Source organism: Cetorhinus maximus, chromosome 22, assembly GCF_964194155.1.
Source record: "Cetorhinus maximus chromosome 22, sCetMax3.hap1.1, whole genome shotgun sequence".
Lineage (NCBI taxonomy): Eukaryota > Metazoa > Chordata > Chondrichthyes > Lamniformes > Cetorhinidae > Cetorhinus > Cetorhinus maximus.
The window spans coordinates 36,464,240-36,491,989 of record NC_135900.1 but is presented as its reverse complement, the minus strand read 5'-3'; the positions used below and the strand labels follow the sequence as shown (position 1 = coordinate 36,491,989).

At 44.4% G+C, this 27,750-nt stretch overlaps 1 protein-coding gene across 3 annotated transcripts in view; it reads right to left on the bottom strand.

Annotated features, from left to right (window-relative positions):
* The window catches only part of immp2l (inner mitochondrial membrane peptidase subunit 2), a 662,809-nt gene that overhangs the window by 207,687 nt on the left and 427,372 nt on the right, over positions 1–27,750 (bottom strand). For all 3 annotated transcript variants that reach the window (XR_013580208.1, XM_078568097.1, XM_078568096.1), the window contains one exon: positions 19,538–19,603. Coding sequence is in view for 2 of the 3 variants with exons in the window: in XM_078568097.1 (XP_078424223.1) it covers positions 19,538–19,603 (66 nt within the window). In the remaining variant the exon portion in view is untranslated. The remainder of the gene's footprint in view (positions 1–19,537; positions 19,604–27,750) is intronic.

Here is a 27,750-nt window from a genome sequence, read left to right as displayed (position 1 = left end):
CGGCTGGGCATGCAGGCAGGCACTAAAGATAGCACCATCAGAAGCGGCTGATTCCCCGGCTCCATCCCATCCCTGGGTCATTTTATCAGAGGTGGGATGGGGGCACAACGGGTAGCCAATTGAACTAATTAAATGTCTATTGATGGAGGCTGACTGGGATTTCCCAGTTGACCTCCAGGTCCCCGCAGGCAGCGGTGGCAGTTGAGTTGACTGGAGGTGGTTTCCTGGCAGCAGACCGGGGGACCAGTTCTCTATGTAGGCTTGGTGGCCCTCCCTGCCTGCCTGTGTTCAACAGCAGCTGCAGACTGCTCTGTGAAGGGAATCCACCCAGCTATAGTGATGCCCTGGCTCCAAAGGCCTTTATTTTACTTCAATTTTTTTTAAAAATCGGAGAGGGGTTGCCTTCATTTTGGGGCACCCTCTCTCTTACTTACCTGCCATGGCATCATGCTCCTGCCTTCAAGCTGGAAGGTTTCCTATTGGCCCTCCAACTTCAAGAACCTGCCGGCTATCCTTAATTGGGTAGTGAGCCCAGCAATGGTCACTATTTGACCAACTGGGGAAAAATCATAAGGAATGACTGTTTCCCACACATGCGGATCTCTGACCTCCTCATTTGAACTTGATGATGGGGTTCAGAAGCCCATAGGAAAATATCGTGCCCTATCGTGTTTGAATGCTCTGCCATCAAAGAGGAAGAGCAGAGGGGGAATGATGCCCAAGAGGTCAAAATAATCAAACAGGCAGCTGGTGTAGCTGCAGAGGTAATGAGAATAAAGATGAGCCTTTAAATTAAATGCTATGAGAGACAAGGAGCCAGTAGAGGTATCTCCATCAATGCTCTTCGTGTATTGTTGTTTTGAATATTGCTGGCATTGGCTTTTATTCATCATTCGAAAAGTAACTCAAAATGATAATTGCTGTGTGGATCATGCTACAGTGTTGAGTGAAGGCAATAAACTCAAAAGATACTGGGTGACTCACAGGATTCATCACAGCTGCAAAGTCAATCAGTCAATGTATCAGTATTAAGCATGTATTGATAAACTGTCCAACGTACAGACAAATCCATGCTTGGTTTCCCAGCTAAAGGACATCTTTAAGATGGATGAGAGTTGCAGTTCAATGCTCCCAGAGCTGACTGAACTCCTGCTGTTTCAAATTGAACCTCTGTATCATAAACTGCATCTCTCCTGTGAAAATCCTCTGAAACCTAAAGCTTATTGCTAAAGAAAACAAAATCTGCTGGTAAAATTCACTAATAATTATTCCAAAACAAAGGACTGCATTATGGTCTATAGTAAGGTCTTCTTTGTAATCCCTTGGGTTAGATTTTCCTTAGTGCAGAAACCTGAAAAAAAGGTGATGACCTATCAGTGTCTCCCCACCATGACCAGAAATTTCCTCCTACCCACCCACCATGTTTCCTCACTCAATATATAAATACTGCAGGATTTTCCTTCAGTCAACCCTCCTACTACAGCTCGCCAGAAGAAAGATGGTTTTAGGCCTGAAGCACCAGCAGCAATGGCCCAAAGTTCCCATGGAGGATGATCACCTTGTAGAGGCCTCTTCATTCACTCTGGGCGGAATCGTCCCAGATTTACACTAGGTGCAGAAGCAAGCTAGGAAAAGGACATTTTACCCGTCGGCCACAATGGCAGCTTTTCACGCTGTATCAACCCAATCCCGCCGCATTAATTATGCATTCATAAGAAACATGCCATTTCAATGGTGGGCAGGCTCTCATTCGCCCACCACCTCATCACCTTGCTGCTTCATCACGCCGGGCCCCATATTTAAAGTGCAGCCGTGCACACCTCTCAGTGCTTCAAGAATAGGGCTGCTGCACAGAAGACATGGCCCCAAAAGGCAAGAAGATTGTAGCCCCGCAGTTTAATGATGTGTCCCTCGAGTGCCTTTTGGACGCAGTGGAGGCCCACTATGATGTCCTCTACCCCGGCTCTGGACGAAGACCAGCAAGCAAAGTCACCAATCCAGCATGGGTGGCAGTGGCAGCAGTGGTCAGCACTAATTCCCTGCAAAAAAGGACAGCTACCCAATGCCGCAACAGGATCTCATCCATTCTGCCAGGGTAAGTCACTCTTCTCATCACTCATAACTCACACATGCACAAACTCATCAAACATCCACAGGGATCTCACACCTCAAGGGACAACACCACTAACTCTCAAACACACCCTCACATCTTCATCATGCTCATATTCTCTCAAGCTCACGTCCTCATCCTGTCCATGGCTCCACTCACCACACAAACATTCCATGCAGTGTCATGTGTCCTGCTTACACCCTCTCCATCTGTTTTCATGCAGGAGAAGCTGGCTCACAACAGCAGGGAGAGGCTCCAGACTGGGGGTGGAGTGGCCTATATTAGGTCCTTCACTTACTTTGCGGAGCATGCCTGCACGGTGAGGATGTAGACCATGCCTGCGATGATGGTGAGGTCAGCAGCGAACACCCACATAAGGATCCTGCACCACATCAACCCTCTCTCTAAATGCAAATGTGAGTCCTCTCTCTCCTGCTTTTGACTCTGCTGACATGCACTAGTTATCTCTACTTTGGTTCACAGGGAGCTCTGCCAAGCAACCGACAGCCTTGGCCAGTCAGTCCCTCAGCTCCATCCATGTCCTCACCTCCAGCTAAGTGGACCCCTCCTCAATTGAAGAGCTGGAAATAAGCAGCCTGGAAGACCCTTCAGAACGCTTACCCACACCCTCCACCAGCGCAGAGACACACACCTCGGTGGGACCTAGATCTAGAGCAAGCTCAGGTTCACAACCTGGTGGTCATTGCATAGACAGCTGTCCACAGTAGGAGGAGACAGGTTCAGCCGAGCTCCCTGGCACTCTGAGGGCTGCTGAGGAAGAGGCATCTATGAGGTCTGAGTCAGATGATGAACCTCTGAATTTGGCCTTCCAACTCATCATGTAGAGTCAGCAGAAAGCGGGGGAATATCACACAGAGCTTTGGAAGCCCTCAACAGAGTGACACGCAGGTCAGGGGAGTGCATCGGTTTGTTCTCTGTAAAATAGTTCGAACATGTGCACACATGGAGGTTTCCATGGGAAAGATGGCAGGTGTCATGGAGATCCTGGTCCAGCAGAATGCAGAGATGCGTGCAGACCTACACTCCATTGCGGTAGCCATGAGTGAGTTCCTGCAGTGGCAACGCGAGAGGGAAATGTGGCACCTCAATGTCCCCCCAGGTGTTCCTTCTCTGTAAGGAGCCAGACCAGAGCCCTCGAGCACAAGAAGAGAGGAGGAACGGCAGCTGGGCACCCCTGGGTCATCCACTCAGGAATCTCAGAGGCTGTCCTCTCCCTCCGAGTCCCCTTTGCTTGTGACTCCCTCAACCTCGTCCTCTGTCACCCCAGAGGGAGCAGCTGGCCCGTAGGAGGACAGCCAAAGCAAGCCGGGATCCCCAAAGCCACGGCTCCCCAGAGGACCCACGCTGGTCATCAGAGGCAACAGGGTCAACCATTACACAGACTGTATCCATTGCTGCTGCGGATGTCAAGGCAGCACCTAGAAGACTAAGGCGCTCAAAAGTTAATAAATTCTGATCACAGTTGGTTGCACGGGTGAACAGATTTTGTCACTTTATAATCTGAAAATATATTTACTTTCACTAAATAATGTGTTATGGTGTCTTTCAGCTTCATTTCTCAGGCTTTGCATGTCCTCCCACTGCAACCCCACCGCACACCCCCCAGGAACTCCTACCCCCCCGCAGACTCCACTTCCCCCTTCCTTCTTCCACCACCATTACTCCTTCCACCTCTCTGCACTCCTTCCTACAACCTTACTTCTCTTCCACCCATACTCCTTCCCCTCTCCGGACTTCTTCCTCCCCTAGACTCCTTCCCCTCTCTGGACTCCTTCCACCCCCTGGACTCCTTCCTCCCCCTCGGACTCCTTCCTCCCCTGGACACCTTCCCCTCTCCAGACTCCTTCCTCCCTCTGGATTCCTTCCTCCCCCCGGGCCCCTTCCTTCCCCTGGACTCCTTCCCCTCTCCGGACTCCTTCCCCCTCCGAACTCCTTCCCCCTCCGAACTCCTTCCCCCTCCGAACTCCTTCCCCCTCCGAACTCCTTCCCCCTCCGAACTCCTTCCCCCTCCGAACTCCTTCCCCCTCCGAACTCCTTCCCCCTCCGAACTCCTTCCCCCTCCGAACTCCTTCCCCCTCCGAACTCCTTCCCTTACACCTTCCTCCCCCCTTACACCTACCTACCCAGCTGCCATCTTCTCCCCCATTACCCCCCTCCTCCCACCTCCCAACATCATCCCGACACCTTTGTTCCCCCCTTCCCAATCTCACCACCCCCCCAACACCTTTGATTCCCCCTTCCCAACCTCACCTCCCCCTTGACACAACTTCCTCTCCCAGTCGAACCTAGACCTTCCTCTCCTACCCCCTGGTACATCTTCCTCTCCCAAACAGAGTTGGACCTTCCTCTCCACTCCCTCAATGATCATTCGTTGTGAGCAGACGTTCAATGGTGACTTTCCACCTTCCATGGGCTGCTTCGTGATGGAGCCATGTCCATGAGAATCCACCCAGCCTGCCATGGTCATTCCTGCAGGGTCCCATTGCTGTCGGGCTCCAGCATCTTCTGCTCCTCGGATGTCCACGATGTGAGCAACGCCATGGCACTAAGTCCCGACTTCTGCACGTCACACTTGTCAAGACGTGTTCTGCACTGGCGTGTTTTCCCACCAACGTGATCGGATGGTCCAGTGAGGGGGGATGATTCCAGCGAACTGGTCTTATAATGATATGCAGGTGTATTATAATGAGGTTCCCAACGTCCAACAGTGGGAAACGTGGGCTGCCATTGATGGGCAGAGTGGATGATTGCAAACTGGTTTTACAATGTCGTGAAACAGTTTTTTGGCCTTCTTGCCATGTTGTTCTCACACATCGCCAAACAGGTCAGACGCCAGCAGGCACGGAAAATTCCGCCCTCTATCATCCAGCGTACAAAGCTGGCAGGTTTAGGGCTTTTTTGAATGTTTAAAAAAAACCATCCACACGGTAGAGAAATAGGCACAACACCTACTGAGGTCCATGAAAGTGCACTGTCACTTGGGTCAACAGTGAAACAACATCGATATTAAAAATGTGTGGGTATCCTTCCATACAGAAAAAATGGGTGGAGGGAAATCGGAAAAAAAGACAAGGGGAAAAAGCTAACAATTTTAAACTTTGCAAGATTATAGAAAGGCAGAGATTGCAGTTCACGGTTAAACAACACAAGCTGGGAGCTCAGGTTATTGATGAACTGTATGATCAGTCTTTGCTGAGTGAAAAAGAAAGTTCCATCCTCCATTGCAATGAGCAATAAGATGATCATTTTATAACCAATGGTGAACATTTTATTCCTTCTTGGATGAACCTAAAAATGGTCAGAGGCAATAACAATATAATATCTTAAATTAGGTGGGCATCTAATATTGAATCCATTTGAATATTTTTTATTTTTAAGTCATATCGGTGGTGTATGTCTGCCCTTAGGACAGCAGCATTACACTCTTCAAGTTAAGATCAAAAATATGTGCAGTAGCATTTTCATGATGGGATCTTTATAGCTATTGTTGCCACAAATAGAAAACAAATTTCCCTTGGCTCTGATTGTACAATAATAATGGACTGGATTTCTTTTTACTCACCAAAGGGTCAGGGCATGATTTCCACTCATTGGACAAGACAGGGCAGAATTTTGACGTCGGCGAGCAGCAGGTGGGGCCCGCTCGCCGACACGTAAAGTGATGCGGGATGATGTCGGGCGGAACCCTCAACGTCATCCCACCCCATTTAAATTTTCAGGAAGGCGGGCCTGCAGCAAAATCAGGTGTGCGCCCGCCGACCTGTCAATGGCCAATTGAGGCCATTGACAGGATCATTTAAACAATTAAAGGACCTGCCCATCCAACCTTAAGGTTGGCGGGCAAGCCAGGAGCCCCGGCGGCAAATAGAGAAAACATGAAACTTCATCCACAGGCGGGATGAGGTTACATGAGGGGGACATGTTAGGGAATTTTTATTTTTTATTTTTAATGGTTTTCAAAGTGGAAGCGATCTCCCTGAGGCTGCACTTAGCCTCAGGGAGATGTGCGCTCTTTCGTGTGCATGCGCGAAAGAGTGCACTCTCGCTTTTAGGGAATCCCCCCCACCTGCACAGGGAGCGCATAGCACTTCCCGCCGGACGTCACACAGGGCAGGCCTTAATTAGCCCGCCCATGTAAAATGGTGGTGTGGCCCGCTTCGATGGCGGGGATCGGCTCCCCGCCTGCCAGAGATTGGGTTGGGACCGCCCGCCTGACAAGCAGAAAATTCTGCCCATAGAGTTCCAAATGGGGCCAGGACAGAAGTGGGCTGGAATGAAAAATAGCCCAGCTGGCCAGCACGCCAATTCCCACAATCCATCCTGCCTCTGGGCCATTTTTGTGCAGATGAGATGGGAGGGGAGGGGTATGGCAGGTACCCACACGCAGCAGGTAGTTGAACAGGCTCTTCAAAAGCCTTATGATGCCAATTAAAGGAGTTCAACTGGGATCTTTCAGTCGGCCTCAGGTGACAGGGGCAATTTTAGGTGCCTGGAGGCAGCCTCCCAGCAACAGACTAAGGTCTCAGTGCTCCAGGCATGCCTGGAGGCCTTCCTTAAATGCATGGATGCAGGAGCAGCCACAAACCACCCTGTAAAGAGCTTCCACACACCCCTCCACAGTGTTGGCCTGAGTGCAAGATCTATTTTTGTCAAGAGGACAGCTCCATTTTGAAGCGCCCTTCCCTTTATTTACCCTGCATTTAAGCCTGCTGTATCATTCAGGGAATGGAGATTCTGGAAGGCCTCTGATTGGCCCTACAGCTTTGATAGCCCACCTGCCATTCTTAATTGAACAGCAAACCCATTTGACGGCCAATTAAGGTGTTGCACCTGTGAAAAACGAAGGCTGGTGATTGTTTTCCCTCCCCCAGAAGCAAGTTTGGGACCCCAAAACAGTCCCAATCTCTTTTCCTGCCACCAGAGAGAATACCCTGCCCCATACTCCAAGGGAAGGACAGGGCGGTCCTTGTCACTGACACTGACTAATTTTTAATGTTCGGTATTCTTTCATTACGAACATATGAACAAACAAAAGAGGAGCAGGGGCAGACCACTCAGCCCCCTCAAGCCTGCTCCGCTATTCAATAAGGTATTGGCTGATCTGATTTTAATCTCATATTCCTGCCTACCTCCGATAACCTTTCACCCCCTTGCTCATCAAGAAAGAGAAAGCCAGCCACTATTGTCCAGGGAAATAAGATGTATTGCAGTAGTGCAAGAAGAACTGTTACAAGGGCAGTAGTGCTCTGGAAAGCTGCAAAGTATTGTTTTTGCCTTGGCCTGAGCTAAGGCTTATAAAAGGTTAGTTAGGGGGTTAGTGGCTAGAAACAAAAGAAAGGGTGAGGTACCCACCAGGAGACCTGATCTCTATAAAAAGGCATTCAGCTGTTGTCTCATGGACTAATGTCACCACTGCATTGGCAGACCCTTAGAGTTGGTACTATTTGAGGCTCAGTTCCCAGGTCCTGCATCCCCATCATCATGCTGGCATGGTGCTAAGACGTCTTGCTGGAGTAAAGGGGATGGAAGCTTCGATTGTTCCTGGAAGGCTTTGAGATGTTGCTATTGTCTTCCTTATCCCACATTCCTTCATGTTCTTCCACTGAATGGCCTGATTTTGTACTGCTGTCCATATACATCAGAACAAAGGGCTTCTTCATTTGTCATTTGTGGTATCGATAAATGAAAACCAGACTGCCCCTATTTTGCTATGTTAGATGGGCTGTGTTTGAAACCAAGTACCTTGAGCTCTTATGTCCAGACGATGAACACACCAACCCATTAGCGAGTTGCTTGCTATGGGGATAGATAATAATGGAGGCTGCAGGTGCATTTCCATTTGTACACTCTCTTGATTTATGTACTGCTGGCAGACTACCAAGGAAACTAGATCAATTTTCATTAGCTAATGCAAAAACAACAATGTTATTAGCCACTGTGTTAGTTGACTGAGCTGCACAGACCTTATGGACATTCAATATCTTTCACCATGTAGTTGCTAGGTTCAGTAACTCAATATGAATTTAGATTCGGATGGCTGCCAATCAGTCAGTTGGTAGGCAAACTGCCCTATACCATCTAAACCTTTTCTCACATGATGACCACACCTTGGAGAGACCACAACTGGAATTTCTCCAGGCTTTCTTACAGTGACTGTTCTGCAAACATTTCCAACATTTGTGAAAAAGCTCCTTGAAAGAGCCACAAAAGAAACTGGCTGAGATATTTTAAAATTTCTGGTTGCTAAAGGAAGCCATAGGAATAATACTTTGAATTGAAAACATTTCACTGCCAGCAGGAAGCATACCCTTCCAGCGAATCCTTCAGACAGACTTCCTAAATCGGCTCAGCTAATGATCTTGCGCATTAACTTTCTTATAGAAATATGTTATAGATTCTGGGATGCAGGATGAGAATTCATTTTCCCAAATTTCTCAGAAACCACAAAGCAGAAGTCCTTTCTGCTCCTGTAGTAGCTCTTTGTACAACTTGATTGATTTTAGTAATACAGTTTTTTTAAAACAGGATGGAGACAACATTGTAATCAGTGCCCACCTGTGAATTGGAGTGTGTATGTTTCAAAATGTAGATTATACCGCCTGAAAATGAATCCTAAGGTAATCCTTTCCAAAATATGCTGTTGTTCCAAAAGTGATGTCGTAAAGTGATGGTTTTACATTTAAAAATGATACTTGGTGAAGAGCCCAGTTTAGATGAAAACCGATGTGAGAAACTCTCAACACAACTTACCCAAAGGGTGTATAACATTGGGAAAGGCCAAACTGAAAAATGGGTTTTGAATGGGAATAAGCATCTTCTTAGCACTCAATTTGTATGTGTATTTGGGGGCTTCTGGCAGCACTAGGGAGGGGCAAACTAAGATTTGGTAGCACTGAGGTTGAAATACGGGCTAAAAATTTCCCCAATCTCATTTATGCCAAAATTCACTCCTGTTTAAACGCCAAATTTGCTGATTGGAATTTATGTCCAACTTTCTTGTGGAGCTCATTTGCCAAAGCAGAACACAAAATTGGTATAAAACGAGCACAAAAGCAACACCACCAAAAGGGGTAAAAACAAATGGTTTGTTATCTTCTGCAGCGGCACATCACTTTAAGACTTTTATCTTTGCTGCTCCTGCTCCTCTTTCATCATTATGCAGCACAAGCCCATTGCAAAGGCCATTCTAGTAGCTTCGCCCTCCTGAACACATGGGAGAGCATAGGGATCTGAAAGATTTTGGATGCACTGAGATCGACAGCACTTTGGTTAAGTGTCATGCAGGTCTTAGGGGAGGTGGTGGCATAGTGGTCTTGTTGCTGGACCAATATCCAGAGATCCAGGGTAATGCACTGGGGAATCTCACTACAGCAGATGGTGAAGTTTGAATTCAATAAAAAATCTGGATTGAAACCATGTTGATTGTCATAAAAACCCATCTGGCTCACTAATGCCCTAATGCTCCTTAGATAACACCTTCCAACCCATGACCACTACCATTTGGACGGACACCATGTGTTTCCCTCCAAGCTACACGCCATCCTGGCTTGGAAATATACTGCTGTTCCTTCACTGTCGCTGGGTCAAAATCCTCCCTACCTAACAGCAGTGTGTGTGTCCCTACACCATATGGACTGCAGCTGTTCAAGAAGGCAGCTAAACATCACCTTCTCAAGGGCAATTAGGAATGGGCAATAATTGCTGGCCTAGCCAGCGACGCCGACGTCCCATGAATGAATAATAAAAAAAAATTGAAGCATGACTGTGAAGAAAATCACTATTGTACTCCAGAAATCTCAGTTACACTATCAGGTGATTTTTGGGCTGTGCTGAGCCTAGTCATTTAAATTAGTATTTAAATGCAGGTGACTTGTGTGATCTGGTGATCAGGTGATCTGTCCATGAATAGCAGAAGCTTTAGGTAGTGAACATTTTGGAAGTGGTACAAACGATTGTGAAATTTGAGGAGCTATGCTCACCCTTGCTGCTCTTGTTAGGCAATTGAACCCAGGACTGGAGGTGATGCTACTGGCACCTCTCTCCAGGCTTGCTGGATATTCATCCTGGATTGTACCTGTGGGCAGTAGGGAAACGGTAGCACCCTCCTTGCCCTGACTCAATCTAACAGGACCTCCAGGGAAGCATCCAAAAAGAAAAAGGAGAAAGATTTGCATCTATACAGCAACTTCCGCAGCTTCAGTACATCCCAAAATACTTTACAGCCAATGAAGTACTTTTGAAGTGTAGTCACCGTTGCTACGCTGCAAAAAGGCTACCAGGAGCTATAAGACTAATTCGCCTAATTGATCCTTCTTGTAGCAATACAACAAACAAGTCAGGCAGTAGGGAATCCAATCTCTCTTTAAATAAGTCCCAGGGGACTCATCAGAAATCGCACCACAAAAATGGGTAGGCTGTCCATTTCCCAAAATAGAGTGGATAGCCCAAAAATTATATTAAAATTGAGCATGGGAGTTAAAATCCCCTAGGTTTCAAAATGGTGACTTCGAGGATTGGGGGGGAATGGGTTGCTGCTCACTCTATCTCCCGCCCCATTTCCTTGTCAGAGTTAAAATCAGGGCTGAAGTATGTGAGGAACAAACAAGGAGAGATACAATTAGAGTGGATAAATGAAAATTTTCATCAAGAGAGATACATTTCATAATTTTTAAACCATTTCGTCCATGAATATTGCCACAGGAAATCAAACAGTATTTAAAATATTTTGATGCTTTTCTACTATATGCTACATCAATTCAAACAACACATCCATATTGTAGAGCTTTATGGAAACAGCAACAAGTGATTTAATTGTCAGATTAATTCTTCACCTTATACTATCTGCATATTCTTTTGCCCATTTATGCCTCTCCAGTCCACTGATGTTCCTTTGTATATTCAAACATTTTGATTAAGGAATTTATAGATCACTCCGAGTTCCGAAGAAGAGTCATATCCGACTTGAAAGGTTAACTCTGTTTCTATTGCCACAGATGGTGCCGGACCTCCTTGAGATTTTCCAGTACTTCCTGTTTTTATTACAGATCACTCCACCCATTTACACATTCTGCGTGATTGTCATGTCTGTCTTCCTCTTCCTCTCTTTTTCTTTGCATTTTTTCTAATTGTACGAAGCTGCTGGGTGGAATTTTCCACTCCGGAGACTAATTGCAGTGGCAGGCGAGATAAGCGTCATTTTTCCTGCTGATCTGTGGGGTGCGATATCACACCCAATCTTATTCTTGGAAGATCATTAATTATGCATCTGCGAGCAGCTCCCTGAATTACATGGCAGGGTGGGCACTGATTCATCTGCCCTGCCATCAGCTGATGGGATCGAAGGTCCTGGCGCCATATTTAAACACCAGTCAAACACACACATTCACTCTCTGCAACCCAGCTGTGTTCACCATCAACCTGAGAGGGCACCAAGTTTTAGCCACAACTCCCTGGAGGCTTTAGTAGGAGCTGACCGCCAACACCGGGATGTCCTCTCCTGAGGGATAGCTCCAGGGGGTCCACCAACCTCACCTTACCAGCCTGGGAGGTGGTCACAAAGGAGGTCTGTGCTATGGGCAATCGGCAACAAAATGCCCTGCAGTTGGAGGGGAATGAATGATCTCATCTGCACTGCCAGGTTAAGTCAACCTTCAGAGCACTCCAAACTCATACACTCATAATGGCATCATGCACTCAAAGGGATCTCACACAATATTAGCAGGGCAGATATCAGCATCGAATGTCTCACGGACACTCTAACATCACCAGCATCTCATCAATCATGTTGAATAAACAGCATTTTCAGCCCTTACTAGGAGAGCTCAGCACACACATCAGGCATGCATGCTATCCAACCTCTGCTCCAACACTTCTCATCACATTCCATTCATTTGTTGTCATGCAGGCTAAGTTTGCCCACAACAAGAGGGAGAGATCCCAGACGGGAGGAGGGACGTTCGACATACTGGAGCTCACTCCCTTCGAGGAGGATGTCACCAAGTTGGCAGGGAAAGACAGGGATCACTCCTGTGGCGATGGCGAGATTGGCCTCTCCCAGCAAGACAGTACAGATGAGCCCTCCATTAGTTAATCAGATCCCGACATTCACAGTGAGTGACATGCATGCTGTATTCAGCCTCCTTATGAACTAAATCTACTTTCTCTCTATCTACAGAACTGACTCAATTTCTGCATGCCTACTTCATCTTGTGACATCAACACCACCTGAAAAGCAAATCTTACAATACCGATTTCCAGTCACTTGAACACAAATGCCTACGTGAAAGAATTCCTTATTGGACTCTGACTTGGGGTCTCTGGAATTCACATGAACCAATATTCAGTCTTTTTTTTGTGCTCCTTGTACTATAAACCTCCTTTTTTCTATCCCTCCCTTTACTGTGTAAATGCGGAGTGGGACATTGCTAACACCCCTTTTCACACTCTCTCCTCCATCCCCACCCCCTTTCCGATTCCCCCCCTTTTTTCCTAATAATTTATATAGATTTTTCTTTTCCCACCTATTTCCATTATTTTTAAATGTATTTCCATCCATTGTTTTTTCTCTACCTTTTAGCCTATTTCGATCCCTTCCCTTCACCCCACCCCAACCCCACTAGGGCTATCTGTACCTTGCTTGTCCTGCTTTCTACCCTTAATTAGCACATTCCTTAGATAATATCACCACCTTCAACATCGCTTTGTCCTTTTGTCTATGACATCTTTTGGCAATCTCCACCTATCACTGGCCCTCTATCCAGCTGTACCCCCACCCCCCACTTAAACCAGCTTATATTTCACCTCTTTTCTATTTTTACTTAGTTCTGTCGAAGAGTCATACGGACTCGAAACATTAACTGTGCTCCTCTCCGCAGATGCTGTCAGACCTGCTGAGTTTTTCCAGGTATTTTTATTTTTGTTTTGGATTTCCAGCATCCGCAGTCTTTTGCTTTCACCCCTTTTCACAGGTTTTGAACGTGTACAATAAACTAACCTTTTGAGTTAATCGTAACTCGAGTTTGCTGTGGGTTACTAGTAAATTTGGATCACAGAAAAACTAGGGGGTTGGAAAATACGCCATCGCTTATTCTTACAAAAAAATACTAATTCAAAACACCTATTAATGGACAGGTGGTAAGAAGAAAATCAGTGCTGTTTGAATTACTGACCCCCTGCTTTCCGCAACAATTGTCCTATGAGAAAAGATTAAGTAGACTGGGACTTTACTCTCTGGAGTTTAGAAGAATGAGAGGTGATCTCATTCAGATATACAAAATCCTTATAGGGCTCGACAGGGTGGATGAAGAAAGGATGTTTCCCCTGGCTCGGGGGTTTAGAACCAGGGGACACAGTCTCAGAATAAGGGGCAGGATATTTAGGACTCGAATGAGGAGGAATTTCTTCACTCAGAGGGTGGTGAATCTGGAACTGTCTGCCCCAGAGGTCTGTGGAGGCTCAGTCGTTGAGTATGTTCAAGCTGAGATCGATAGGTTTCTACATATTAAAAACATCAAGGGATACGGGGTGTTGAAGTAAAAGATCAGCCATGATCTCCATTGAATTGTGGAGTGGACTCGAAGGGCTGAATGGCCTATTCCTGCTCCTATTTATGTTCTTAAGTCACCAGCAGGCCCAGGCAGACCACCAGAGTTACCGTAAGCCCAGCCCCAGGCCACCTCAGAGGAGGATGCTGAGGATGCATCTGATGAAGACCCGTTCACCTGCACCCTCCAGCAGCCCAGAGACAACACCCTGGTGGGTCATAGATCTAGATTAGGCTCAGGGTCACATTCTAGAAAACACCTCAACACTCGTCTCCACAGCAGTCGGAGGCAGTGATAGCCCAGGTCTCTGGCACTCGGAAGGCTGCTGGAGAACAGGCACTTGCTGAGTCCGAGTCAGATGATAAGTCTCTGGAAACAGCCATACCGCACATGCTGGAGATGTGACAACAGGCGGGGAACATTAGGCAGATGGACAGAAGCTGTCAAAAGACTACAGTAAAGGATGAGGGAGTCGGCCTGATGTTGTGGGTGCTGACATGCGAATGCCTCAAGGTCTCCAAGGGAAGAATGGCGGCCGCCTTGGAGACCTTGGTCCAAAAGGTTCTGCCAGATTTGCGCTTGGACCTGCACTCCATCGTTCTAGGCATAGGTGGGATCCATCAATGGCTAGGGAGAGGGGGACAGGGCAACTCGACCTCACTCCAGGTACCCCTTCTTTACAAGGAGTCAGCCAGTGGCCCTCGGGTACCCAAAGGGAGGAAGACCATCAGCTGGACACCCTGGGGCCATCCACTTAGATGACTCCGAGAGAATGCAGCCACTCCCAATCCCCTATGCTTGTGACCCCATCACTTACAACTCTACAGGCCGAGGAGGGTACACTTGCCTCACAGCAGGAGACCCAAAGCAGGCCAGGGCCTGTCAGGCCTCAGGCCTCCAGAGGACGCCCACCAAGGTCATCACAGACAACAGGGCATCGCAGTCAGCAGGCTGCTTCCGCCTCTGCTGCGGATGTCAGGGATGCACCTAGACACAGTGGTAGGGTTAGAAAAAGTAAGAAATACTGAGATCACTGTGGGGACACGTGTGTTCTCTTACTGTATATATAATGCACCTGTGTAAATACATTTCCTGTTAATGACAATGGTTTCATGATTTGAATGCATTGTTCATACGCATCTATGTTCCCTCTTATTGTGAGAGTGACCTTAGCTCCCACTCAATGATTGCCTCCCTTTGTGGGCCTCAGATTCAAGTGATGTTTAGCAGACTCATATTAGTTACTCGCCCCTTGAGTAATGTAAGGGAGCCATGTCACGCTCTTTCCCAAATGTGTCTGCACCTTGATTTTGGAACCTTTAGGCCTTACAACACACCATAGAGTTAGGTGTGCTCATGTGTCTTGGAGGGTTATAAGTTATGTTGTTTAATCAAAATGGAGTTGTCTTCACAGTTTTTGCAAAAGAACAGGACCTGCAGCCAATATAGTTTCCACAGGTATATGTGCAACTCTGTGGCTGCACAAGGTGTCTCATTCAGGTGGCCACAACTGCATCATGTGCAGTTGATGCAGTGTTTGCAATGGTATGGTGCCTTTCACTTCCCAAAGTGCTATATAGTGACTCTTCTGATGAAGAGTCATTCGGACTCGAAACGTTAACTGTATTCCTCTCCACAGATGATGTCAGACCTGCTGAGTTTTTCCAGGTATTTTTGTTTTTGTTTTGGATTTCCAGCATCCACAGTTTTTTGCTTTTATCCTGGCTATATACAGCTTTGGCTGCTGACCTTTACAGAGATGAGGGCCTCATGATCCTTGAGGGCTGCAGATTAAAGACCAATTGCTGACCCTGTTTGTGATGTCACTGCTTGTAAAGACCTTTCCAATCACTAGCATGGCACTAAGGGACAGGAAAAATGAGCTTGGGTACCCACCCTTGCCTGGACCTTACTCCTGCTAGAACCTTGTGGCTATCAGTGTGTCAAGGGCAAATCTTCTGCGTCATGCCGCTGAGGGCATCCTCACTTGGAAGCTGACCATCATCACCTTCTTCAGGATCCTGCCCTTCCAGGCCTTCTTCATCCAAGGAGTTCTCAGCCTCCTCCATGTCTCCTTCTGGCAAATGATCTCCCCTTTGAAGCACCATGTCAGGACCCAACAGAGCACGATGATGCGGGACACCCTCTGTGGAGAGTACTGCAGAGCCCCACCTGAGTGGTGCAAACATCAGAAGCCATCCTCGGGATGCCAATGGTTTGCTCAACAATGGATCTTGTAGCATAGTATGCCATGTTGTATCTCTCCTCCGAGGTACTTTGAGGTCATGAGCCATCTCTTCAGCAGGTAACATTTGTCACCCAGCAGCCAACTCTGTAAGCGCTGCAGCATCTCGAATATTTGTGGGACCTGGCAGTGACTCAGGATGCAGGAGTCGTGGGAATTCCCAGGGTACCTGGCACAAATGTGCATGATCTGCTTCTGTTGATCGCAGATCAGCTGAACATTGAGGGAACAGAACCCTTTCCTGTTAATGAAGATCAGAGGCTGCTGCCAGGGAGCTCTTAAGGTGACATGTGTGCACCCTACACTCTAGGGAAGCCTGAGATTGCCGCAGATCCCAAAAATCTAGCAGCCTGGCTAGCATCATCCATTGTGAACTTTATATGATGTTGAGCTTACTGTAGAGAGCATTAAACACCTCCTTTATATATTTAAATGTAGAGGACTGAGAGATGCTGCATAGGTCCCCTGTAGGTCCCTGGAGCAAGCTGCTTGCAAAAGAGTTGAGTGCGGCAGTGACCTTCAGGGGTACTAACGGAGGATGGACTCCCAGTAACTGCAGCGTTAGGTCCTCCCACAGAATGTGGCAGATATGAGCCACCACATCCTTGACAATCACCTTTCTTCACCCTCCTTCCAAACCCACAACAACTGCTACCTAGAAGGACAAGGGCAGCAGATAGATGGGAACACCACTACCTGGAGGTTCCCCTCCAAGTCACTCACCATCCTGACTTGGAAATATATCGCCATTCCTTACTGTTGCTGGGTCAAAATCCTGGAACTCCCTACCTATCAGCACTGTGGGTGTACCTACACCACATGGACTGCAGCGGTTCAAGAAGGTAGCTCACAACCACCTTCTCAAGGGCAACTAGGGATGGGCAATAAATGCTGGCCCAGCCAGCGAAGCCCACATCCTGTGAATGGAAGAAAAAAAAAATAATAGGCGTGCGTGGCACTATCTCTCGTTCACATCGAAATAGGAAAGGCATCATCAGTAAACCCTTGGTCATGCCAATGGCCTCCATTGGATGGGTCTGAATTCCTCTGTCTCTCGTTCTTCCTGGGGCTCCCTTGGGCCATGCACATCAGGCTGGGGCTCTTCTCTAAGCTGTGCTAGATGGCACTGGGTCCTTCTTCTCCTCCCCAATCTGAGCGTTGCCATCAAGAATGCATCATTGAGCACAGCCTCCATTATTAAATCCTCCTTCTCCCTGTGGACAGATAGATCCAACAGGTGAATTTCAATTGAGAAACTATGGTATACCTCCCACTCTCAGCCAGAAAGCCACTGTAATGCCCTAATGCTGTGTGCACGAATTGTCTTTCCCTGTTCCAGCCTTGTAGCTCCCTCACAGATTACAGATGTCTAAGAAGGTACCCCAACATCCTAACATCTCAAGTACATGGAGGATGGAAGAGGCTTGAGCACAGTCATGCTATGGTCACTCTCAATGAAGGCATTCATGCAATGCCTGGCCTGGATTAGACATTAAGCCTGCCTTGCACTTTTTGAGTGACTGAATGCCTTTTGGTCCCTAACCCATGTCAATTGAACAATTCACATGACAGGGTTTGATTTAGCATCTTGCAGATAACCAGCAGCTGTGCTCCCTTAATGGCTGGATATCTCTTCCCTTCTTAAATTCCAGACATATAAATGCTCAATGAGACCACCTCTAACGTGGGCCCATTTACTAATGCAGTCTCTTGTAAAAGCACACCATTACTTTTTTTTATTTGTTCATGAGATGAGGGCTTCACTGGCTAGGCTAGCATTTATTGCCCATCCCTAACTGCCCTTGAGAAGGTGATGGTGAGCTGCTTTGTTAGTGCTTCCAACTCTCAGTTCTCAATAAAGTGTTCATGAGTTCTGTAAGGTGACCCTTTGTCTCCATGTTGAGAATCTCAAAAGTATAAGGGTGGCCACTGAAAGGGCCCCCGAATCCAGCTGTGTGCTCCTCCCACACTGCCTCAGACCCCTCCCATGGAGATTTTATTCCAGTTTCATTTTTAAACTGCATCACTGATTTGGGGTCTCAAGATGGCGGTGCTGCACTTCTACTTTCAGACTAGCTTCGACCCTCCCCCTCTCACAGTTCATGTCCCTCCGATCATTCTGAAATCCCATGATGTTCAGGTAGACCTCCATCTGGTAATTCTTCAGCCTTCCCCAGTAGCCCTAGAGCGCAAAGTTATTGTGGTGGACATTCCTGCTCTCCCCCCTGAACCCATCACTGTGCATGTCCCCATGGTCCATGTGGACCTCAACCCTCCCCATCTTGCGCCTGTGTGCGTCACTTAAAAAGTCAATCCCCACCCCCGCCCGCTGCCAAGAGAGCTTCAAGTATCCTCCACTCCCTTTATTACATTTACCCCTTTTACAGGCTGCAGGTGCCTTCCCTGACCACGACCATCCCATCTGTAGCCCATTATCTAGCCAGCCATCCCTAGGACCATCGAGTGTGAGACTATGAACATGCCTGCGCACCAAGCTGTGCCATAACCCCATTGAGAACACAAGTCTTGCCCCTCCTTAGTCTGGGACAATGACGTGAGTGCCATGCATCCTACGAGCTGTAGGATGGCTTGTAGAGTCCCAGGACTGCCTTTAATCTCTCACCCTGACCTTTTGGCCTCTTTCACTCTTCAATTCTGATGAAGGGCGGAGAACCTGAAAAATCAATAAATTATCTTTTCTCTTTGCAGATGCTGACTGACCTGCTGTTCATTTTCAGCATTTTCTGATTTCATTTCCAAAGCTTGATTCATCCATCACTTTTTTCAGTTGAACTGGTAACCTAAGCCACTTCTGGAACTGTCTATTACAGGTAAGTAGATCATTGCATAATGTCCTGATTATCAGATATGCTACACACCACATAAACAGCTTAAAGATTGTTCACCAAGGTAGCTGTAGAAAAACTGGCACTCAACAACTATATTCTTCAAAACTATATTACATGCTTTAGCAATAGAAAATATTGCAAGAAAACTAAGCACAAGACCTGACATTACATCCTAATCACCTACCATCTACCATGTTAAAACAATGCAACTTCATCAGTGAATTTTCTGCACTCCAACCTAGTGTCAAAATAACAAGCATGAGGAAAAAAGAATAATTAAAAAGTTAGGAGTAATTTTCCGTCCATTTCTCATTTAAATCTCATAACCACCAGGGTGCTCAATTTCAAAACCCTATTAGTTCTGCTTCTGCCAGCCATTTGGATTCTCATTTCAAGATCACCTTGCAATGCAAAACTGCAGAGCCGAACCATTTTAATGTAAGATTTATGATAAGTGCCACTGTGAGAGCATATTTACCAAGGATGCAAAACCAACTACTAAATGGGCAACATATACATTTTCACTGGAATTCTGTTAAATATTTAGAATTTTAGTAATAGCTCAGAAATAGATTAGCAACATTGAATTTACTTTGGTCAGAACATGCACTTCTTTTAAAAAGCAACAAAACAATGTGGCCTTTCTAATATGTCACCATGACAATCACAAGAATTTAGAATGGACATTCAGCTGAGATTTTATACTTGATTAACTGTCATATATCACAGAAATCTTAAGAACCAAGTCATTACAGCACATAATACTTACCTGATGATATCTCCTTCAAGGGCAATCACTCGCTTGATTATTTTCTGTTCTGGGTTTTTGGGTGACCTGAAATAAAAGGACAAGGTTATACAATCTGTAATGTCCTTTAACATTTGATTGGTTTAAGGAAACTCATTGAAATTTCAAAACAGAAACAGAGACCATTAGAGCCATATGGGAACTGCTGTGCTCCTCGACATGGCGTATCAATCACAGTTAAGATCCACTGTGAAGTTATATCTTATCAGAAACCAACTCCATCATCTAAAAGCAATACATGAAAGACTTTGAGTAGCTGTGAGGCTTTTGAAATAACTTCTGAGTATTGTGACAAAGTAAATCAAGAAATCATTTATAGTTGTGAGATATGGAAAAATTACTTAAAGCCAAAGTGAACGACATGTCAGTCACATTATTCCCTCCACACGCAAACATTTCATATTTCAAAACATTCACAACCATATGAACCAGGAATTAATACACTCCGAGATATTCAATTAACTGAAGAATATTTGTTCAGTGTAAAATTCAGTAACATTTTTCAAGAAGAATATTTCACGGGAAGAAGAAGAATCTTTCACAGGATGTGGGTTTTGCTGCCAAGTTCAACATTTGTTGTACATCCTTAATTGCCCTTGAATTAAACGGCTTGCTAAGTCAACCATATTTCTCTGGATCGTGAGTCACAGGTAGACCAGACTGGGTAAGGACAGTGGATTTGTGAATATTAGTGAACAAGATTGGTTTTTACAATGATCAATGATAATTGTCATGGTCGCCATCACTAATCACTAACACTAGGTTTCAATTCCAGATTTATTAATTGAATTTAAATTCCACCAGCAGACATGGTGGGATTTGAACCCAATTCCCAAAAACATTTGGCTGGGCACCTGCATAACTAGTATAGTGACATTACCACTATGCCATCATCTCCTCAACAGTCAAGTGTGAAAGTCTGTGCAGCTGAGCATAAAAAACACACAATAGAGTGATCATACTCCAACACGATGTGCAAAATCGCAGTAATATTTCTGTGGCATCATTTATGAAAAGCAGATAATGGATTTATAAGAACGCCAAAATAAAATAAAAATAAAATGTTTAATAAAGGCTGTGTAAAGGAATAGTCTGTCACTGTAAAATTGTACTCAATTGCAAAGTGTCTGTATGTTCTCTCAGGAATAGCAATCACCTTGGTGCAGTGAAGGTTGAGCGAGGACCTGATAGAGGTTTATAAGATTATGAGGGGCATAGATAGAGTGGATAGGAAGGCAGTTTTTCCATTAGTAGAGGGGTCAATAGCCAGGGGGCATAGATTTAAGGTAAGAAGTAGAAGGATAAGAGAGGAGTTGAGGAGAAATCTTTTCACCCAGAGGGCGGTGGGAGTCTGGAGCTCACTGCCTGAAAGGGTGGTTGAGTCAGAAATTCTCGTAATATTTAAGAAGTAGACATTCACTTGCATTGTCATAGCCTCCAGGGCTATGGACCAAGCGCTGGAAAATGGGATTAGTGTAGTCAGATCTTTGTTGACCAGCATGAACATGATGGGCCGAATGGCCTCCTTCTGTGCTGTAAACGTCTATGAGTCACCTTGGATAAGTAAAGCTTCACTGAGATCACAAATAGAATTTAAATGATGTTCATGTATCTTTTTTTATGTGTTCCATACTGCTCTAAGAATGATACAAAACTGCTCTAAGATTCGAAAAGAAATGCTAAGAAATGGCTATCGCTTCTCAGGACAGCCATTGTACAACAATGCGAGAAATGGATGTTTTGTTTTTGTATTTTTGGGGAATATTGTGTTATTCCATGAAGAAGGCTGTGTGCGTCTTGTGTGTGTGGGTGTGTGTGTGGGGGTGGGTGTGTGTGTGTGTATGATTTAATTAAGCTGGGCAAAGATTAATAGGAGACAGGTTTCTGGGGGGGGTTTAAAACATGAAAAGGATAGGTGTTAGGTTTGAGGTACAAGTCAATAGGTTAGATCTAACAATTCCTATTTTAGATAAGTTGAGAGTTTGTTTGAATATAAATGGGAAGTCAGACGTTATAAGATACATGTCTGCATATTACAGGAATTCCATAGGTAAAGAGAACTGAGGATATTATATTTTATTGACCCAAAAAGCAAAGACAAAATAGAGACATGAAAGATTTTATATTTGGAAGGATTTGAGTTTCACAGAGGTGTGAGAAAGGTGGAACCTGAGATGAGAGGGGAAGAAGATATTTATGAGTTACTGTAGCTATGAATTATTGTTGTTGAGCTAGAGCAAAGTTGGGAGCTGTGGCTCTGGGCTGGAAGAAGATGCAGGTTTGAACCAGCCATCCAGTCAAGCCAGGAAAGTCTTGGGCTGCAAAAAGCAATATTATTCTGAAGTTTGGATTTCCACAGAAGAATGGAAGAGAGTTACAGATCATGTGGTATGCCTTTATTAAAGCTACAGCTGTTTGCCTTGAGTAATATTACTGAATTTTTATAGTTAAATGTCTATAAGGGAGTGTTGCCTGGATGGTATTTACTTATAGGCCTTATCAAGTAGAGTGTCTTTTTTGGGGAATATTTTGTAAGACTAAGTTTAAATGTGTAACTGTAATCTTGTGTGCTTTAATTTTCTTTTATTCTTGTTAATGAAACTTTTATTTATAATTTTAAAATCCAAAACTGTTACTGCTCTTCTTGCTGCTGAGATCAGTCCATCTCCTTCTCATTTTCAGAATACAAAAAAAAGGGTATGGCCCGTAAGCCAAGTTTCTCTCTGGGATTTGGTTTGCACAGCAATTAACATAGGCTGTGGTCATAACAGTAGTTTGTCAGGAAGTTTTAATTGGGCTATAATCTGCTGCATCGGGGCATTTAATGAGGTCTGCCATGAGTTAGACTGGCCTTGAATGTTCAGGTTTTAAAATTTTTTTCTTGCAAAGTTGCTGAAAGTGCAAGCTGATATAACATTGCAGTGAGGGAAACCAAGTATCTGGGGCATGAGTGAACAGGAGAACCAATTTAACCTGTCAGATTGAAGGATTGTAAAATTAACAGTTCAAGGACAAAGGAGGAACATATGAACATACGCATCAGGAGTAGACAACTACAACCTTCTCCATCATTCAATAAAATCATGGCCGGTCTGATTTTAACCTCAATTCCACATTCCCACTTATCCCCGGTAACCTTTCATCCCCTTGCTTATCAAGAATCTATCTACCTCTGCCTTAAAAATATTCAAGGACTCTGCTTCCACCATCTTTCGAGGAAGAGAGTTCCAAATACTCATGACCCTCTGAAAGAAAACATTTCTCCTCATCTCTGTCTTAAATGGGCGCCCTCTTATTTTTAAACAATGTGCCCTTGTTCTAGATTCTCTCACAAGAAGAAACATCCTTTCCACATCCACCCTGTCAAGAGCCCTCAGGATCTTAAGTTTCAAACAATTCATTGCTTACATTTCCAAACTCCAGCGGATACAAGCCTAGCTTGTCCAACCTTTCCTCATAAGACAACCCTCCCATTTCAGATATTAGTCTAGTAAACCTTCTCCGAACTGCTTCCAATGCGTTTACATCCTTCCTTACTCCAGATGTGATCTCACCAATGCCCTGTATAACTGAAGCATAACCTCCCTACTTTTATATTCAATTCCCCTCGCAATAAACAATAACATTCTATTAGCTTTCCTAATTACTTGCTGTACCTACAAACTAACCTTTTGCAATTCATGCACTAAGACACCCAGATCCTCTGCATCTCAGAGCTCTGCAAATGCTCAACATTTAGATAATATGCTTCCTTTTTATTCTTCCTTCCAAAATGGATGATTTCACATTTTCCTATATTATACCCCATTTGCCAGATCTTTGTCCACTCACTTAACCTATCGCTTTGTAGCCTACTTACGTCCTCTTCACAACTTACCTTCTTAATATCTTTGTGCCATCTGCAACTTTAGCAACTATACCTTCGGCCCCTTCATCCAAGTCATTTATATAAATTGTAAAAAGTTGAGGCCCCAAAACTGATCCCTGTGGTACACCACTTGTTAAATCTTGTCAACCAGAAAATGGCCCACTTATGCCTCCTCTCTGTTTCCTGTTAGCTAGCCAATCTTCTATCCATGCCAATATGTTACCCCCTATACCATGAGCGTTTATTTTCCACAATAACCTTTGATATAGCACCTTAACAAATGCCTTCTGGAAATCTAAGTACAGTATACCCACCAGTTCCCCTTTATCCACAGCAGATGTTACTCTTCAAACAACTGCAATAAGTTGGTTAAACATGATTTCTCACTGACAAGACCATGTTGACTCTGCCTGATTACTTTGAATTTTTCTATTTGCCCTGCCATAAAATCTTTAATAATATCTTCTAACATTTTCCCTATGATAGATGTTAAGCTCCAGTTTCCTGCTTTCTGTCTCCCTCCCTTTTTGAATAAAGGAGTAACATTCGCTATTTTCCAATCTAATGGAACCTTCCCCCAAATCTAGGGAATTTTGAAAAAATTCTTAAATATCTATGAAAATTCTTAATATGTCTTTATATTTCTAGCTAGCTTTCTCTCGTACTCTAATTGTTCCGACCTTATCAATCTTTTAGTCATTCTTTGCTGTTTTTTATATTTTGTCCAATCTTCTGACCTGCTGCCAATCTTTGCACAATTATATGCTTTTTTTGTTACAATCTTTATCTTTTTAAGTTAAACATGGATGGTGAGTCCTCCCTTGGAATTTTTCTTTCTCGTTGGAATGTATCTATTTTGTATATTCTGAAATATCCCTTAAATGTCTGCCACTGCATCTCTATTGACCTATCCCTTAACCTAATTTGCCAGTTCCCTTTAGCTAGCACTGCTTTTATGCTCTCATAATTGCCCCTACTTAAGTTTAAAATACTAGTCTTGGTACCACTCTTCTCTCCCTCAAACTGAACGTAAAATTCAATCATGTAATGATTTCTATTACGTGACAGCAGTTTCACTATGAGGTCATTAATTAGTCCTATCTCATTGCACAATACCAGGTCTAGTATGGCCTGCTCTCTGGTCAGCTCCAGAACGTGTTGTTCTAAGAAACTATCCCAAAAACATTCCAGGGACTCCCCATCTAGGCTACCTTTGCCCATCTAATTTTTCCAGTCTATATGCAGATTAAAATCTCCCAAGATTATCATCGTACCTTTTTGACATGCTCCCATTATCTCTTCCTTTGCACTCTGTCCTACCATGTGGTTACTGTTAGCAGGCTTGTATACCACTCCCACAAGTGACTTTTTGCCTTTTATCATTTCTCATCGCTACCCAAACTGCTTTTACATCCTGGTTTCTTGCGCATACGTCATCCCTCTCTAATGTGCTAATACCATCCTTAATTAAAAGATCCACCCCTCCACCTTTTCCTAGCTTCCTGTCCTTCTTAAATGTCATGTATGTCAATATTCAGGTCCCAATCTATATCATCCTGCAACCATATCTCTGTAATGGCTATCAGGTCACATTTATTTATTTATTTCTATTTGCGCTATCAGTTCATCTGTTTTGTTTCGAATGCTGCATTCATTCAGATACAGAGCCTTTAGTTTTGCTCTTTTATTATTTTTGTAACATCTAGCCTTTACTGTTGATTTACTCTTAGGTTTGTTTTTTCTATCCCATCCTGTCATGTTCTGTTCATCATTTCCCATATTAATACCTTTCTCTCTTGCCTTGTTTCTACTGTTTGATTGACCACATCTTCCCAAATTTGATCCCTTGACCCCACCCATTTAGTTTTAAACCCTCTCTACTTCCCTAGTTATGCAGCTCGCTAAAACAACAGTCCCAGCACGGTTCAGGTGAAATCTGTCCCAATGGTACAGCCCCCACTTTCCCCAGTAATGGTGCCAGTGCCCCACAAACCAGAACCCACTTCTCCCACACCAGTCTTTGAGCCACGCATATATTCCTCTAATCTTATTTTCCCTATGCAAATTTGCATGTGGCTCAGGGAAAAACCAGAGATTATTGCCTTTGAGGTTCTGCTTCTTAATTTGGTGCCTAGCTCCTCATACTGACTATGCAGAACCTCCTTCCTTGTCCTGCTTATATCGTTGCTAGGTACATGGGCCATGATGATTGGATCCTCCCCTTCCCACTGTAAGTTCCTCTCCAGCCCTGAGTGGATGTCCCGAACTCTGGCACCAGGCAGGCAACACAGCCGTCTGGGCTCTCGCTCTCAGCTGCAAGGAACTATGTCAATCCCCCTCACTATACTGTCCCCTACTGCTACTATTACATTCCTTTTTGCTCCTCCCACTTGAATGTACCACGGTCCCATGGTCAGTTAGCTGATCCAGCCTGCAGGCCCCACTCTCATCTAAACAAGCTGAAAGAACCTCAAACCTTTTAGATAATTACAGAGGCCGAGGCTCTGCACTCCTGCTCTCTAGGTTCCCTTAACTGCCTCACTCGGAGTCACACCCTCCTGTCCCTGACCACTGACCAAATCACAAGACCCTATCTTAAGGGGTGTGTCCGCCTCCTGGTACAGAGTGTCCAGGTAAATTTCCCTCTCCCTGATGTTAATTAGAGTGGATAATTCAATTTCAAATCAGGTACAGAAAGAGAAATAAATGGAGGGAAAGAAATATTAGATTAAGAGAGAGAAAAGAAAGAAGCAGAAGGGAGAAGTAAAAAAAAGGTCTTATATTTATAAATTCTTCAACAACAATTAAAGACTGAAGAAATGAGGCTCCACATTTGTAATAGTTAATTTTCAGCATCAGAGTGGTTGACAGTCAGTAATTAATAATTATCATGTCATTAAAAGGATAATTAGACTGAAACAGACAAGGCTTAATTTCTGTGGCAAGTTTGGTTTATAGCTACCAGGTAAGCACAGTAACTTCACATCATTGAATGAATTTCAATGGTTACTCAGACTGCAGGAGGCTATTTTCACAAAGCTAATAGTGGAACAGTAACTCCAGCAGCAACTTTTGCATAATTGAGTTTAAATGTGCATGTGCTCCTTGTCTCAAGTTGCTATGCCATTTACGCATAAATAATATGAACAACATTAGCCTCACTGTTATCTTGACAGCAAATTATGGTCTAAATGGTTCACTGTAGAGTGACCAGCCCTGAGATAGCCCCATTCTGTTATCTGAGCATTGGCACTGTTGATAGTTACATATGATGAAATGTATTTGCAGAGAAACACTATCTTTACAATATTTTGATGGCTTCTGTTATATTAGGCATTATACCTGCAAATACAAGAAGAAACCTGCCATGCAAAGATGGTGAAGTTTTTTTTTGTTGAGAATAGAACATCAAAAAATAATTATTAGTCACTGTACTACAATGATGGAAAGATTATACAACACAATCTAGTCCCCTGGGATACCATTAACTATAACATGAAAACCATAACTTTTATCGAGGAGCTTAAAGTTCAAATATATATTGTGCATGATATTAGGGCTTAACAGATTTTGGACAGACTTGGTCTGAGCAGTTGTGAGATACACAGTTAAAGCTTACTGACATTTAGGCAAGGCGCAGAGAGCTACCAATGCCTGAGACCATATTCCAGCATTAACTGGCACCTAAAGGAGAGATATGAAATATGAAAACCTAAATTAATATTTTGGGGGAGAGGGTTTAATAAAAAGATTTAGAGTAAAAACAAATTATGTAAAATACACCAAGTTACAAACCCCAGCTTACTTTCTAATTGAATTTCATTCTTGAACTGCTTTTAATATAGACCGATACGGGAGGTAGTGGTGTATAAATGCAACGTTTTCAAATCTCACTTGATTTGCAGTTAGGCAGAGGAAATGTGGGTAATTTTCAACTTTGGTGAGGGTGGCAGACTGGTAGTGTGCACAAACAACATTGTGACTGTTGATCAGTGAGCCTCTTAACTAATAAGACGTAAATGAGTTCCAACATAATACAAAAACAGAAAATGCTGGAAAAACTCAGCAGGTCTGACAGCATCTGTGGAGAGAGAAACAGAGTCAACGTTTCGAGTCCTTATGACCCTTCTTCAGAGCAGTGAACAATGCACAATGTGTGGATTAATCCAAGTAGAAATAGTGCAAACCAAAGCCGAATGGTATGCCAAAATGAGCAAGACAGGAGGTCGAACTCTCTATAAGGAAGTGATGCAATGAAACAGTCTTCCATGCCAGGAAATCGCCAACACCTAGCAAAGATAGTGTA